General features: G+C 49.0%; 6 protein-coding genes across 6 annotated transcripts; 3 read left to right on the top strand and 3 right to left on the bottom strand.

Moving 5' to 3' along the window:
* Nucleotides 1-196: 196 nt before the first annotated feature.
* FTJAE_1006 (pyruvate formate lyase activating enzyme) lies at nucleotides 197-1,419 on the top strand (the record flags this gene model as incomplete). Its single annotated transcript, XM_037342863.1, has 3 exons — nucleotides 197-369; nucleotides 424-497; nucleotides 632-1,419. The coding sequence occupies 3 exons, from the start codon at nucleotides 197-199 to the stop codon at nucleotides 1,417-1,419; spliced, it is 1,035 nt and encodes a 344-aa protein (XP_037211873.1).
* Nucleotides 1,420-2,014: 595 nt separating this feature from the next.
* On the top strand, nucleotides 2,015-2,989 carry FTJAE_1005 (uncharacterized protein; the record flags this gene model as incomplete). The annotated part of the gene is made up of 1 exon (XM_037342852.1): nucleotides 2,015-2,989. The coding sequence occupies one exon, from the start codon at nucleotides 2,015-2,017 to the stop codon at nucleotides 2,987-2,989; it is 975 nt and encodes a 324-aa protein (XP_037211872.1).
* Nucleotides 2,990-3,222: 233 nt separating this feature from the next.
* On the bottom strand, nucleotides 3,223-3,990 carry FTJAE_1004 (adaptin ear-binding coat-associated 1; the record flags this gene model as incomplete). Its single annotated transcript, XM_037342841.1, has 1 exon — nucleotides 3,223-3,990. The coding sequence occupies one exon, from the start codon at nucleotides 3,988-3,990 to the stop codon at nucleotides 3,223-3,225; it is 768 nt and encodes a 255-aa protein (XP_037211871.1).
* Nucleotides 3,991-4,580: 590 nt separating this feature from the next.
* FTJAE_1003 (translation initiation factor eIF-2B alpha subunit) lies at nucleotides 4,581-5,727 on the top strand (the record flags this gene model as incomplete). The annotated part of the gene is made up of 4 exons (XM_037342831.1): nucleotides 4,581-4,602; nucleotides 4,653-4,701; nucleotides 4,750-5,572; nucleotides 5,626-5,727. The coding sequence occupies 4 exons, from the start codon at nucleotides 4,581-4,583 to the stop codon at nucleotides 5,725-5,727; spliced, it is 996 nt and encodes a 331-aa protein (XP_037211870.1).
* Nucleotides 5,728-6,221: 494 nt separating this feature from the next.
* Nucleotides 6,222-9,514, bottom strand: FTJAE_1002 (TAD2-tRNA-specific adenosine deaminase 2; the record flags this gene model as incomplete). Its single annotated transcript, XM_037342820.1, has 11 exons — nucleotides 6,222-6,627; nucleotides 6,675-7,066; nucleotides 7,117-7,192; nucleotides 7,247-7,940; nucleotides 8,186-8,472; nucleotides 8,521-8,542; nucleotides 8,605-8,618; nucleotides 8,667-8,781; nucleotides 8,834-9,072; nucleotides 9,125-9,243; nucleotides 9,296-9,514. 11 exons carry the CDS (start codon nucleotides 9,512-9,514, stop codon nucleotides 6,222-6,224), a joined length of 2,583 nt encoding a protein of 860 aa, XP_037211869.1.
* Nucleotides 9,515-12,084: 2,570 nt separating this feature from the next.
* FTJAE_1001 (transcriptional regulatory) lies at nucleotides 12,085-14,159 on the bottom strand (the record flags this gene model as incomplete). Its single annotated transcript, XM_037342811.1, has 2 exons — nucleotides 12,085-13,803; nucleotides 14,139-14,159. The coding sequence occupies 2 exons, from the start codon at nucleotides 14,157-14,159 to the stop codon at nucleotides 12,085-12,087; spliced, it is 1,740 nt and encodes a 579-aa protein (XP_037211868.1).
* Between the last annotated feature and the right edge of the window lie 735 nt (nucleotides 14,160-14,894).

Genomic DNA, 14,894 nt, shown 5'->3' with positions numbered 1-14,894 from the left:
TGCCGCCTTTATTAAAATAGAAGCGCATAGAAGCACTTTCTCTGAAAATGGTTCAGGAGATAACCGAAAGATTGCCCATTCGCAACTGCCCTCCATTATCTGGAGAAGCGATGACTAAGCCACCTATAAATACAACATCGCTCAACACCAATCAAGATGAACCAATTGTCACCATGATCGATACGCGATATCAGCCATGATGTTGTCGCTATCAAGACGATGCGTTGTCAATGTTGCCAAAACCACTCTCATAGCTCCCAAGATACTTAATCGCTCTCTTCATCTTGCTCCCCCGTTCCTTCTTGACGACTATGTTCCGCGATATATGACACTCAGTTCCCGCGACGCAGCTAAGAAGCGTTCATTGGCGTATGCTCACCTTCGCAATTGTAATCTATGTCCGAGAGAATGTGGCGTAAACAGGTACGAGAAGACAGGCATGTGCCTCATCGGAGAGAAGGCGAAAGTCAATACAATCGCTCCCCACTTTGGTGAAGGTCAGTCCATCTGCTGCCCATTGCGCTTTGCTCTCGGCTCGCTGTACCTGATACTCCCTTGCATCTCAGCTCCTTAGCTCTCTGTTAGCTGTGTATCATGTTCTTCTATTCAGCCTCTGACTAAACTCATACAGAACCGTGCATTCAGGGGCACAATGGTAGTGGTTCCGTCTTCATGAGCGGGTGCAACATGCGTTGCATCTTTTGCCAGAATTACGATATCGCACATCAACGAAACGGGATGGACTTGACCCCTGAGGAATTAGGTGACTGGTACCTCAAGTTACAAGAGGTTGGAAAAGTACACAATATCAACATTGTTACACCTGAGCATGTTGTCCCTCAGGTGGCCTTGAGTATCCTCCATGCCAGGGACCATGGCCTGACAGTCCCCATCGTTTACAACACATCAAGCTTTGACTCTCTTGCATCCCTGCAGCTGATGGATGGATTGGTCGATATCTACCTTGCTGACTTTAAGGTGTGGAAGCCAAGCACCTCTAAAAGGCTACTGAAGGCCGATGACTACGCTGCAACAGCCAGAGAGAGCATTAAGGTGATGCACGCTCAGGTCGGTGACCTGTGCTTCACCGGAGACGGGATAGCAAAAAAGGGCTTGCTGATTCGCCATCTTGTTATGCCAGGCAAACAGGACGAAGGTGCCGAAATCATGAAGTTCCTCGCTGATGAGGTCTCTACAGATTGCTTCATCAACATCATGGAGCAGTATCATCCAGACGCTCATGTCGGTAAACCAAGGCGAGCAAAGTCAGATGGCAAAGAAGAAAAGCAGGAGGTCCGATACGCAGACATCAACCGAGCTGTCGATGCCCAGGAAGTCTCCTCAGTCAGGAAAGCCGCAGAAGAAGCTGGGCTATGGCGGTTCAACGACCCACCGGGCCACGACGGGTTTGCAATCTGATGGGAAGCAAGTCGCCTCTCATTTGACTGTTGGGTTGCACTGGAAATGAATCAAACCTTGCTATGAGGCTGTCAATCCAAGCCAACAGCGGGGGCTAACAACGCCACCTCCTGGTCCGAACAAGCAATTGGCTTGGCCACCTTATTCAACTACATGGAGCGAAGGCAAACCAGATGACCTGCTGTTCTAGACCCCACCGACCTCTCTTTCATGTTCCTGACTGCCAACTGAACAGCCTCCAAAAGCCAAGACTGACGAGTCTTATTGACGGCTTAAGTTGGTGACTGTTTAAAGTGTGGCCACCAGGCACGGATCCATCAGGATAACCAACGACTCTCACTAGAAGAACCTTCTTCCATAGAATCACTAGGTCAAGCGCCGGAACTCGCTGTTTCGCTTTGTCGAGGCGAACACAGCGACAAAGCGAACAGCCCTCTCATGTACAGTGTAACCCTCTTCGCAGTGGTCTTTGTCCACGGTGGAGAGGCAATGGAGGATGAGAGATATGAATATCTACTAATGATGGATGCTGTTTCTCTCAGAGAGAATGTTCCTTCTTTACCACTATCATTAACAAAAACTCAAAAATATCAAGATGAATACAACTTTTACAACAACTCATAGCATGGTGCTACCACCAATGGATGCAAGAATCACTCCGCCTCCCGAGGAGCTAAACATTGCTATTCCTAAGTTACAAACATGCCCTATCCTCCCACCTTCACCTCATTCCCTTCCGGATACACCATACCCAGACACACCGTCAGTTTGCAGTCCTTCCTCACGGAGGAGACGCCGCCGATCTTCCAGCTCCAAAAGCCGTCCTACACCAGAGAGTGTTAAGCAACAGCCATATGCCAACTCTCATCTTATCTTTTCGCCCAGGCCATTTGAAAATCTCTATATAGATCGAGCATATCTTATGTCCTGCCTCCAGCAGCAGGCTGCAAGAGCTGCAGATCTCATGGCACAGTATTGCGCCGTGGACGCGCAGCTTCACAACCTTGTTGGCGACAATGGTCGGCGAAAGCTGAGAAAACAGCTGGCTCTGCTGAAGTCTAAGGCCAACCAGGCCGCTGAACAGGAGAAGGCTATCTTCTCCCGTCTTGGGGAACTGTTTGTTGAAATCAGGAGCCGAGAGACTTGGGCAAAGACCTGGACTGTCGAAAGCCCTAGTGTCGCATCATCCGTCTGCTTCAGTCCCGTTTCCTACGGTGTTACCACTCCTTTGACACCTTTGAGCGGCAATTCTGAGCACTTTGCCCCTATGGGCTACTTTGGCGATATGCACCAGGCCTATGAACCACCATATATTCAACAGGAGCCGACGCCATACGGTCTAGAAACCGTCGACGAGGCCGCAGAGGATCTCTTTGGTCCTGAATCTAGCTGCGATAGCGCCGAGTCTGAGACCACGCCAGCAACTCCAACTGACGTTGTGGCACCCTTCGTTCAGGAGAAGGACTATGGTTCTGAACTTGGAGAAGAGTTGAGTGAGGAGCGGTTTGTCGCGCTTAGGGAGAGGCGGCTCAGTCTTCCCTGTCTTCATAATGCTTGGCCTGAGGTTTAGGCTCATCGGTGCACAAATTGAAAGGCGTTACCGGATATCGTGTTGATTTTTCAAGCATCATATAAAACCACGGAACGATCATACATGTTGATCCATAATATCAAGTTATCATCATGTCACTTACCATTAGTAGCATCAATTTGGCGTTCAATGTTTAGCATGTCTTAGTGTATATACTGTGTGTTTTCTTTTTCAAATCATATCGCTGATGCACCAATTTATCCGAGAAATCCTTAAGCAAACTCTCCAAACTGTCCGTCGTCGAATCCAAGATCTTTAGCTGATTGCTTCTGCTGCTTCACAGCATTTGCACTTGGTGGAGGTGGTAATGAGAACCCGCCTGACGAGCTTGGTCCAGCAGGTGGTGGAGGTAGCGCAAATGACTGAAGATCACCTCCAGCTCCCGAACCAGATGAGCTATCTTGTTGTTTGCGTCTACCGAACTTTGATCCGCCAAAGCTCACAGTGATAGTCTCGCCGTCTTTGAGACTGTAATCTCTATGCTCCTCCTTCTCCTTCGTCGCAGCCGGTTTGCTCTGTTCGCCCTCCCAGCCTAGCGCCTTTCGCGCCTCCTGAAGCGCAATGCTCAGATCAAACGCCTCGCTTCTCTCCTCGAAACCAATTCCCAGGATAGCCTTTCGACCCTGCGGATCGCGCACCGTCACTGCAAAGAAGCGGCTGCTATCGAGGACCGGCTCTACAACACCGGGGGCGGTATAAGGGGCTGCGGCGAACAGTTGACCCGATGAAGCATCCTCCAGCACGGCATCGACTTTGAGCTTGTTGGTTGACGACTCGGATTCGTAGGCTGTCTCGACGACGCGCAGGCGGGCAGTGAAGATATGGCGCTGGGGTTCGGCGGTCCATGTGCTGGCAGAGTAGCCCTTTGTTGAAGTGAGAGGAGGAATGTTATAGACGTGGACGGCGTTGGCGACGAAGAGGATGCGCTGAATGGCGTCGTTGGGTAGGGCAGCGCCTGTCGCGGGGTCAAGGAGCTCCATTCTTAGCTATGTTTATCGATTTTGACTAATAGATGCTTGCACTGAAGTGAATTGAGTTGTTGAAGTCGAAGTGAATAAAAGTCAAAGATCAAAAGCTATAGAGAGGTCTGGAGTGAAGACGGAGAGAGGTGTGTAGAGATCGGAAGCGGTGGAGGGGCAGCGCGGGGCACTTTTGTTCGGGGTGCAGCTGCAGGGTAGTCAACTCAGTGGCGACCTCTCGATATCAACAGGTTACAGCACGTTATTGAACGATGCAACGCAACTGGTTGGCCTTATTTCCAGACGAAATTAGCACTCTTTTTCGATCTGAGCCGCATGCATTTGATCTGTTTCCACAGATCGAAGAGGTTGCTTGCTACTGCACATCAGAGCTACCTACGCTTCTCGATCACCTGGCAATTACAGGGGACTTTAACTGTTAACGGCCTGTAATTAAGCAGTGCCGTCACTTTCGGCCCCGCTCCCCACTTCACCCCGCCAAACCAGCTCCAACAGATTGATTGACTCACCAAACCCTTCAAAAATTCCAGAATAGTATCATCTCAACTCCAGATACCTACCCCCCCCCGATATCTCGCATATTCTCTATAATGGCCACGGTCGATACAACAGGTCAGCTACTCTCTAGTGCGAGCATCTGTCTCTCTGCTAACTCATCCAAGCCGCTACTCTGGCCGAGCAACCTCAGGCCTCTTCAACCTCAGATTTCGAGTCCGTCTTTAAACCCATCCGCTTCTCACTCCTCTAACAACCTACCAGTATCGTCGAAACTTACCGCGGCCTTCTTGCTTCGGACCCATATCTCACCAAACCCGTCGCCGCCATCGAGTCCCTAATCGCTCTTCTAAACGCCCACCCTTCCACCACCGTTTTCGAGATCCTCGACACCGTCAAAGCGCACTCCGATCGCCTCAAAGCCTCCGTTGCGAACCCCGTGCCCCTCTCCGCCGGAACAGATCTCTTTCTTCAGTACCTCGTCTCGTCGCTGCGTCAACAGGATGGCAGCTTTGAGGCCGTGAGGCAACATCTTCTCCGAAATGGACGCCTGTTTGCCCAGCGTGCTAATGCCGCGCGAGAAGGTATTGCAGACGCAGGATGGAGGCTGATTCACGAGGGTCAATGTATTCTCACACACGGTGCGTCGCGATCAGTGGTTGGAATTCTGGAGCGTGCGGTGCAGAACCTTGGTGCCGCCAAGTTCAAGGTTATCTACGTGCGAGAGGAAACCCGCGTTGAGGAGAGTGATCGCATAGTGCGCGAGCTTCGCTCAAAGGGTATTCCTGTCGCTGAGATCGCAGAGGCTTCAGTGGCTTATGTCATGGGACTTCTGCGCCAGGTCGATATGGTGATTGTGGGTGCTGAAGCTGTCACATCCAACGGTGGTATCATCTCTCGAATGGGTACTCTTCAGCTTTCTAAGCTGGCTGCTCAAGCTGGTTTACCGTTCTACGTTGCTGCCGAGACACACAAGTTTGCGCGCAAGTTTGTCATGGATCAACGGGATATTGGCTTCAAGCAAGAAATTCTGGACTTCAGTATTGATAACAAGAGTAAGGATATAGTCGACGCTGTCGACTTTACTGTACGTGACCCCCAAATTATATCTCTCGATCAAGTTGCTAACAAGTTAAATAGCCCCCCGACCTCATTTCCAAGCTCATTACAGAGAATGGGATTAAGCTTCCTGGCTACGTGTTTGAGCAGCTTCTCGATATCTATGGTAGTCTCAACGGTTGAGAGAAACGTACAAAGCACTGGCAGCGCCACGCCCATTCTAACGTTAGTCAAACTGGTGTGTTTTCATTCATACCTCATTCTTTGGAACGATTGCGCTATTATCAAGAGCCATAACGAAATATGAGCTCATGACGGTTTTGGGACAGGATGAAAAACCCTTAACATGGCTGATTTCACGAGTGTCACCCTGAAATTTGGAACGGATACACATAGCGGTTGGTATCCGAAAGTCATGACGTTGCAAGAGACGACATTTGCTATCATCACAGAGTAGCTGGTTTCGGTATGGAGTTCAAAAAAACAGGAGTAAATAGAGATGGTCATGATAATACATTTGCTTTCTCAGGGAGTGACTGCCCTCCTTCAGATTCCTCTCGTAGCAATCTGGGCCCATATGAATGATCAAACTCCTGCAGTTCATAATCCATCCCAACGGCTCGTTTATAATATGAAACCAATCGTATATATAGGAACAAATGCTTTAGTCTAGATGCTTAAACATCTCGAACCAATCTGGCTCCCACCCATGCGTAGGGGTAGTTCCTCTGGTACCAGTTGACGAAACTAGCTCGTCCTGCAATACGTGGATGTGTGGCCCACGAACCACCCAAGACGACGTTATGCTTGCCGTCAAAGAAGTCAGTCGTGTAGAGAGGATAGAGCGACATGGGCTCAAAACCCTCATGCCGCTCAAGTGGCGAGCTCGTCCATTCCCAGACGCCGCCCATCTCAGACTGACCCGCAAGCTTGTTGCCTCGGGAAGTGACTGGCATAGGATGCCAGTGACGGAAACCAACATTGGCTTCCGTAAGGTCAAAGAATAACTCGGAAGAGCCATTCTTGACCAAAGCGGAGGAGTTGGATGGCGGGGTCTCTTCAACGCCGTCATTGACAAGGTGACTGTCACGTATTAGTCTCGAAAGAGCATATGATTTCGATGGACTTACCCATTGACTGCAGGGACCGTCTTTGATAAGGTGCGCTCGGCCTCGGCTCTCTTCTGCTTGTTAACATGCGCATAGATGCTCTTAGCTTCTTCGAAAGTTGGAATACGGCCACCCATCCATGCTGCACAACCAGCGAGCTCGTCGTAAGAAGCAAAGACAGGCCAATCAAGAGCGTACTTGAGAGGAACTAGACCATACACCGTCCGGACAAACTTATCCTTGACGAATGAATCCGGGACCTGGCTTGCGTGGTGGCCATTTCCATTAGAGTAACTATTCAACCTTCCATTGGTATGACTGCCGTTAGTGGTGCCATTTGTGTGAGTGTTTGTAGTGGAATACCATGAGGCTGGGATATGCTCGATCTTGGAGTTGTACAAATATTGGGCATACTGTGACTTTGATTAGGACTATAGGACACCTCGGAAACAATCTCACATACCTCTTCATTGGTGATGGCTCTGCCCTGAGCTTGGAAGGCATGGACTTTTGCCTGTCGCGCGGGCTTCTCATTGTCCCTGTTCGATAAAGTTAGTAACGATTTACCCCTAAGCATACTGATGCACACTTACCAGCCAAAATGGCGCGAATTATCAGTACCATCCTCGGGGTCGTCCATTCCCAGAGTGATGGTTTGCTCAGGTACATCAAACCATTGGTTAGGAACCCTGGCTTCGTATGCTTGCTGAGCCAGTTTGGCAAAATCAGGCTGTACCGTATGTGGAGGTGGAAGCGTTCTGTCACTTTGGAGCATCATATAGAGCAGGGTCTCGATATGCATCAGCTCATGCTCAAAACCAACCCATATAGCTCGACCAATGTCTCGAGGAATCTTATCCTGGCCATTTTTGTACAGTTTTTGAAGACGAGATCTGACCCTGTCTTGGTAGGTCATGATCTCTTGAACTGATGGCCATTCATCAGGGATTTCAGAGTGAGTATGGCAGTGCTCAGGGTTGTCCACATCAGGGTCGATACCTCGCTCAAAGATTGAGTAGTAGGTCGCAGGCTCAGTTGGGGCACTGCCAGTAGTTTTGGTCAATTGGATATCGAGGAAGGTCGGGATATGGCCAAGGTAGAAAATGCAAGCATTTCGCAGCTTGATTGGCTTCTCCTGGAGCTCCTCATCCGGCATCATATCCTTGGTTACTACATCCCATGCTTTCCAAAGTGCTTTCCAGTCTTGGACGGTTGGCAGTGGCTCTGCGGCGTAGAGGGAAGGGATCAGGCTGAACGGCATACTGGACTTTTTCAGGAAATGGAGGCCTAAACAATTGTTAGTCTTGTGTCACCAAATTCCCTGTATTCTCGATATAACTTCAGCTCGGAGCATGTACCCCCACGTCATATGGGTCCGCTCCCGAGTTTGGACTCATGCTGCCGGCTCAGCTGGAAAGGGAAACCCTCCTTTGGTACGATTCGCGGGGTAATCCGGGGATGCATGACCCAAAGGACCTCTGATCGCGTGTTTTGGGTGGGACATGTATGTATCATAAGAGAATGTGACCTACCATACTCATCTCCCCGGCTCCATTGACCCATCTCGGTCAAGCCTGCAAGTTTCCAGAGCCTGTCCTTCTCTGCCTCGGAATATTTGAGACTTTGTTCGATCTCTATGCGCTCGTGAGGCAAAACTCTCGATCCGAGAGCATCCGTTGGCCGAGTGGGAGAGAGGAAGGCCTGATGTCGTCCACCTTCAACGTCATAGACATACTCACCGATAACCCTCCACTCATCCGTGTTGAAGGCCTCTTCACCAAGGATCTCATTGGCGTTTTGAAGACCATTCAGAATGAATCTACATGATGTCAGTTTCCGGTCAACCAGACAGAGCCAATCAGCTTACTGATGAGTTACCCCCTTGGAGTCTGTATTAGAGAACTGCGGCATTAATATCGAATTGTGTGTTGAGCGTTGAATTGCAACGTACCGTTGTATGCATGACTATACATACGTTAGTATTGCTTACAACAAGCAACATCGTTGACTTACTAGACCTGCGCCGGGTTGCTGCAAGAGTCTACAGCAACGATCATGGAATCAGATGGTGTGAGTACTTCTGCAAATCCTCCCAAGAAATCAGCTGCGCCGTCTCGGGTGAAGTTGCCTGTAATTCTTACGTTAGCACCTTGAAACTTGAACGACCGGTGTAAACGCACCAATACTGGAGCCGAGGTGGATAATGCACTTTGAACGGCTCGTGAGAGAAGGATGCTTGAGCCATTCCCTCCCATCATCGTATGTACCATGGAGGCCGTGGCATGAGACATATTTGAAGTCAGGAACCTGAGCCAGAGTACGTTCAAGCTCTTTGAGAGACAAGTCGAGAGCAAAATACTGAACGGGCTTTTTAAGCTCCTCGAATGCCTGTAGAAGGAGACAGACCTTGCGGAGGTTTCTTTCTCAAAATTAGTGAATGATGTCTAAAATCATGGGGAAGATTGACCAACCCGCTTCCCAGCTCAATCACCATGGAACCTTCTGGGATCTGACTGGCGATCTCCGCAGAGGACTTCTTCAGGATCTCAATCTCATAGTTTGTCAAGTAATACTCATCCAGATACGTGATCTGGAGTAGTATGAGTAACAGCAACGGGGATCTCTCAACAGAATCAACATACGTCCTCGAATATCTGTAGCCCCTTCTCGTTGTATAGAAGAAGGGTTGGAAGCTTCCTTGGGCCCTCGTCAGGGTTGAACATGGAAGCAATTTCTTCTTTCAGGTTGATTTCGACATGTTCACCGCGGATATCAATAATACTGGGTAAAGCTGACGATGGCTTGGCTGTCGTCGGCTTCACCCTTTGAGGGGTAGCTGAAGCCGTTGTGATGGAAGGCATTGCAAAGCAAACACAGATTTAACAAACAAAATATGGCTTCAGGTGGGAATATGATGCTTGATAGAAGCGGACGGACGGGGTATATATGGTTTATAAGCTGCAACAAGAATCGTCTCAAAGGGCGTGGCTCTTGTTAATAGTCCTCCCACCATCTCAATAGCTCCAAGGTACCTGAGCACTTTGGCCTCCTCAGTGGAGAATAGCTCGAAAGACTCCTCATGGCTTGATCGAACCGCCCGGTCAGAATATCCAAGCAACGCGGGGGGTGGTACACTATTCTTAGTTCAGCGAATCGTCATAACATCCAACGGTCTAACGATGAGACTCTGCGCCAGGAACCACGGTCCACTTGGATCGCAAGGGGAAGCCGGCTGTGCCTCAAAGAGAGTAAATAGCCCTCCTCATACAAGCTTCGGCGCGGCGGATGTGTGCTACGTATGTACTGGCGACCTGCTGCCTTCTCCATGTGAACGATTCTGAAATAAGTTTGTCATGACATGCATTCTCAAACTGGGAGACATCAGCACTTGTGGAGCGAGAGTGGGAGAGAGACGAGGAACTGGCAAATCAATCACGAGAGTCAAGCCCCACGCCCCACGCGCGTGGGAGCGTGATGTCGATGTGGAAGCTCACCAGGGCAAGTCTGAGCTTGAGCTTTGATGGGTCGAGAGGCGATCGTTCTGTAGAAGAAAGCGTTTGTACCAGATGTTCTAGTCGATATTGGGGCTTTAAGTATCTATCAATGTTGCTCGTCGCCTTGCATGGTGTTTCGGAACTTCAGCCTTATGTTGCGTGATCTGAGAGCTTACCCCAGATGTTTTGAAGCAATGGAGATCCGTACCTTAGCTGTCTCTGCTCAGCCAAGGTACCGTTACCTGCCCCAAATCGACTCCCTGCAGAGCCTCGGTACAGGTTTTCTTTTGAGCCGCAGGGAGCAAAGTACTGTACATATACGAGCCCTGCCTCGTAAACCGGTTTGCACGGGTCATCGACTTGTCCGTTGTCGATTGTACATGGAACGGGATTCGCTCATATCTCGATAAGATGGGACTTATTGAAGCTGGTTTGTGAGGAACCCCGCAAAGCTGCCGCAGATGCCAGCTCTAGGCCCCTCTTGGTAGTCGGCTGTCCACTAAGACACCTGAAATTTGGAAGCAGCAGACAAGGGGTGAGCACTAGGCGCAGTGACTTGCATTTGCCGGTCTTGGCGATCCATTTGGTGACTTGATCCGGACGTCATGCTATAAGTAAGCGGGCTCATCAAAGCTTTGCTGTTGTGTAACCTTGCAGCGTCGGAAATGATGAGTGATCAGTATTGCCGAATTGAAAACCGCAGTAACGTCAGTTATGTACCGAGTCTATGATTCGGGCCGGTATGTCAGTATCTGTTTGTGACAAGATTCCACATCATAACGATCCCAGCATGCATGCATGCAAGTCTGTCAATGGTGTTGAGAGTAGAGAGAAGAAAAGAAAAGGGTTCCATTGATTATTAAGAATCGGCTGACTGAGGCGTAGGTAGATTCGTTCTTGGAAGGTCTTGCCAACCTGGAAGGAAATGCTCTTGCCTGATGTTGAGAGGCTTCCTATCTTTGCCTCTGCTTCGATCTCAAGCTTCACGGTGAAACCTCGCTTGCTGCATCTTACACGATGCTACAAACACACTCGTTGCACAGTGGTACATACATAACATGACAGATGGTAAAAGATCAATGCTACTCCTGCTAGTCTAGTTGAAAAGCTACCAAATGTCCACGCCATAACCTCTACCCTATTCCGGCCGTCAATTCATTATACATGTATGTATTCCCCGTATCGAAATACCAAACAGAACTCCAAGACCGAGCTTCTGTCTATTGCAAAAAGGCAACTCTCAAAGAACCTGCACCCGAGAAGCCTTCCAAATCATTCAGTATCCAACTCATCCTTCCCGACTCCAAGGTCTCAATATTGTCCAATACGAGCTTTGGTGTGTTCTTCACTAATGGTCCCTCATCAATCCCAGGCAGCGAGAGTTGGCTCTTTGACGCTGAAGAGTTGGGCTTGGGGGGCTCCTCCAGCATTGATCTAGGCGAGTTTCTCATCTTCGGAGACGCTGACATAGGGCTTATACTTTTGTGGTGCGTATCGCATACCCCTCGTCGTTGATCTTGTGATCCTGTCTGGTTGAGTTCACTCCTGTGGCCAACTCCGCCAAACCTAAGACTTAGCGATCCCTGCGTCGAGTTCTTTGCTTGTGTAAAACTCTGGTCAACTGCCTCAAGATTATCTAGGTATCTTTGAGCGCTAGGCAAGTAAGTTGCAGCTCTCCGTAATGCCTGACTTGCTGTCCCGGCCTGCCCCTGTTCGAGTATACTCATATTCTGTCCCGTATGAGGACTCTCAGCCTGTTCACTTCCCAATGTATGGCTCGTATCCATCTGCGGGAAGTGGTGAGCATATACAGACATGAACCCAGCGACCCAGATGGAGAATATCGACAACGAGGACAAAGGCAGCTTTTCTTTGCTGAGACCAACCAAATCGATGATGTTACGAGATGACTGAAAGACGTCTTCTGCACTCTCTTCCTAGAACCGATCTGGCGCAAAGTTGAGTATAGTTTGGTTGACTATGGGGGGTCCCTGAGGCCGGGGGCATCGCAGGGGCAGAAACGGAAGATATTCTCGGTTGAGAACAATATGACAAACTGAGGCCAGCATATGTAGCGACACATAGGTGTTGGTAGCCTGGTGATTATCATGTCGGTAGTAATTCTGTCGAGATAATGTGAAAGTGTCAGGGAGATCTCTGTCGAACGCAATTATCTTCTCTCGTAACTTGTAGAAAGTCGATTTAGTGTCCCATGGAGGATGTGCTTCTTGTGATCGGCCACCCATCGAACTGTATTTCGAAATCTCGCCCCATATCTCGACCAGCTTGACAAATCGGCTTAACGTGCTATCATCGTTGATCTTTTGCTGACTTGATCCTTCGTGTGGTTGCAATAGTCCAGTGCAGACTTGAAGAGACAGATCAAAGGCAGTTTCAGAACATGGCAACTGGATCAGCATGCTCTCAACTGCAATGCTTAGCGGTCGCTCGCCCCCGCAGCTCATCAGACGATCCAGAATGAAGCAGCTATGCATCGTCCGTCTCCGTGTCTCTCTTATTATCGCAATCTCCGGTGATTTCTGCCCGAAACGTTTTGTGTCAGGCCCTTGGTTTTCCAGTATAGCCATTCGCCGGTCATCTTGTTCTAGCCTCCTCAGCTTGGCCATGCGAATAGCTATCCCAAGATACATCCAAGCACTGGAGTCGTTCTCTTGGCTCCACTCGAATAATCCAAGCATCAGGAAAGACTGTATTCTTTCAACCGTGAGAGTATCCATGACTGTCCTGAGGGGGCCCAAAGCTGTTGTCAGTGCAGTAGCAAAGAAATCCGAGGCGTATAACGGTCCAGGCTTGGTTTTTGAGGCGGACGATCGATTATTTGCGCCATGTTGATTTGGTAAATGCGTCACATACCGTACCAGATCGGGATGGAAACGTGCTGTAAGCATCAAGATACCAAGCAGGACCAAGTTCAGCTCTGATGAATCCTCTTTCCCCTGACCTGATCCACTGCTAATTTTCTCCTTCAAAGATGGTAAGTGAATGAAGGGTAACTCCGTGGCATAGTGTAGCTTGTAAATGTTGAGCAGCTGATCCCATAGTTCCGTCGTTAGAAAGGGGTAGGCGAGAACCTCGGCTGCGTATACGGCTGATCTTTTGCTGCCCCATTTTGATGTATCATCCGCTTTCCTCGTTCGTTTCTTCTCCTGTTGTGGTTCCTTCTCGGGCTTCCCTGCTGTTGGGGAATCGTTTCGTTTTGGTGGTAGAGGAACTGCTTCTGGATATTGGCACTGATGTCCTCCTTTAACACACGTGTCGCACGGGCTATTGCCGCCATCATTATCACACTTTATCTTCGATCTTCGACATCTCAGGCAAGCAATGCTAGATCGAATTGGCTGTTTAATTCGTGATCCTCTCCTTCCAGCTTTCTCATCAGAGGTGGCTGGTGTGAGTCTGCCCGGAGAGTTATCATCACCGACATCAGGTCTAGAATGCTCGTCATGTTGAGCATGCCAGATTGACACCGATGACGTGCCCTCTTGGGCTGATGATAATTCTTCGAGTTTTCTTTTCGAGGTTGTTAAAGCCTTTGGAGATGCGTTGGATTTGCCACCCTCTGGGTCTGTAGGCGAGAGTATAGACTGGATGTGGAGCTGGGAAGCTATTTTGCCGATTTTGGTGCTCTTACAGAGCTGTCTCTATGGTGCAGATTTAGGTCAGAGACTTGAGGATTTCTTTGTAGAAATCAATGGAGATGGTTATTTGAGCAAAAGTTCCGAGAAGAAATAATATGTCAAGAAAGCGTCAACTTCTCTGGAGATTCCATCGAGGTAAAATAGCAAAGCAAGAACTGGTAAGTCGACGTTTGAACAGGCTATAATAGTACTTATGTAAAACTCAGCCCAGGGAACTACTGATCTAAGAAGGATCACAAGCTACATATAGAAAAGGAAGACGAAATGAGATCCCCGGGCCGACTTTCATATTGTCGAGCCGACTTATGAGATCCCATCATCGGTCCACGCACCCGGCTAACTAGTCCTGGCATGGTAATATCGAGACCGGAAGTGCATAAATCTGGGCAAAGTGACAGCCGAGAAGCTACTAGACAAGGTATCATGGATCCATACCTGCTCTCACTATTGCTGGAGATATGTAGTCTGAGGGCGCCGAAACAGGGCCTTTGACGGAAATATGTCCATCAAAAGGCGCCGGCTACGCTAGGAAAGCAGGGAAAACTAAATTAGTGTGTCAATTCCGAGTGTCTGTAGCCGTAAATCCGAGTTTGGCATTTTTATAGCAGAGCCTCAAGGATCGCGCAACTTTAAACGTCCAAGTCGAACTTATAAGTGACGACAGACATATTGGCAGTTCAAATTACTTTTGCTCGTCAATTTGTTAACGAAGTTGAGTTTCTCATTCTGTTCCTCATAGCTGACTTGAGTGTTTCTGCGCAACTCCTCCGACATATGTCGTTGGAATTGCTCGGGAACAAGATTTATCCAATGGGTAACTTCTGTTTAGGTCAAATCGCCGCCGGGGTCCTTGGAGGTTTAGGACTCTAGGTACGCCGAAGTGGGAACTATATGGGGTTGAAGATATGGAGAATATATCGCTACGTAATGATGGGGTAAAACAACATGATAAAAGAGACGAAAGTGCCCTGTGGGTTTGTTTTTGAAGACGCCGCCGGCCGTCGTCTTAGCCTGAGTGGGGGTCTACTCATGATGTTGGATCTGAAGTGGATGAGCCTCAATTCTCTGTTGATAGTTCCCAGACGACG

The sequence above is a fragment of the Fusarium tjaetaba genome (assembly GCF_013396195.1).
Source record: "Fusarium tjaetaba strain NRRL 66243 chromosome Unknown NRRL66243_c0000022, whole genome shotgun sequence".
In the NCBI taxonomy this organism is placed as follows: Eukaryota; Fungi; Ascomycota; class Sordariomycetes; order Hypocreales; family Nectriaceae; genus Fusarium; species Fusarium tjaetaba.
The sequence above is the reverse complement of the archived record's forward strand: the minus strand, read 5'-3'. Positions and strand labels throughout refer to the sequence as shown.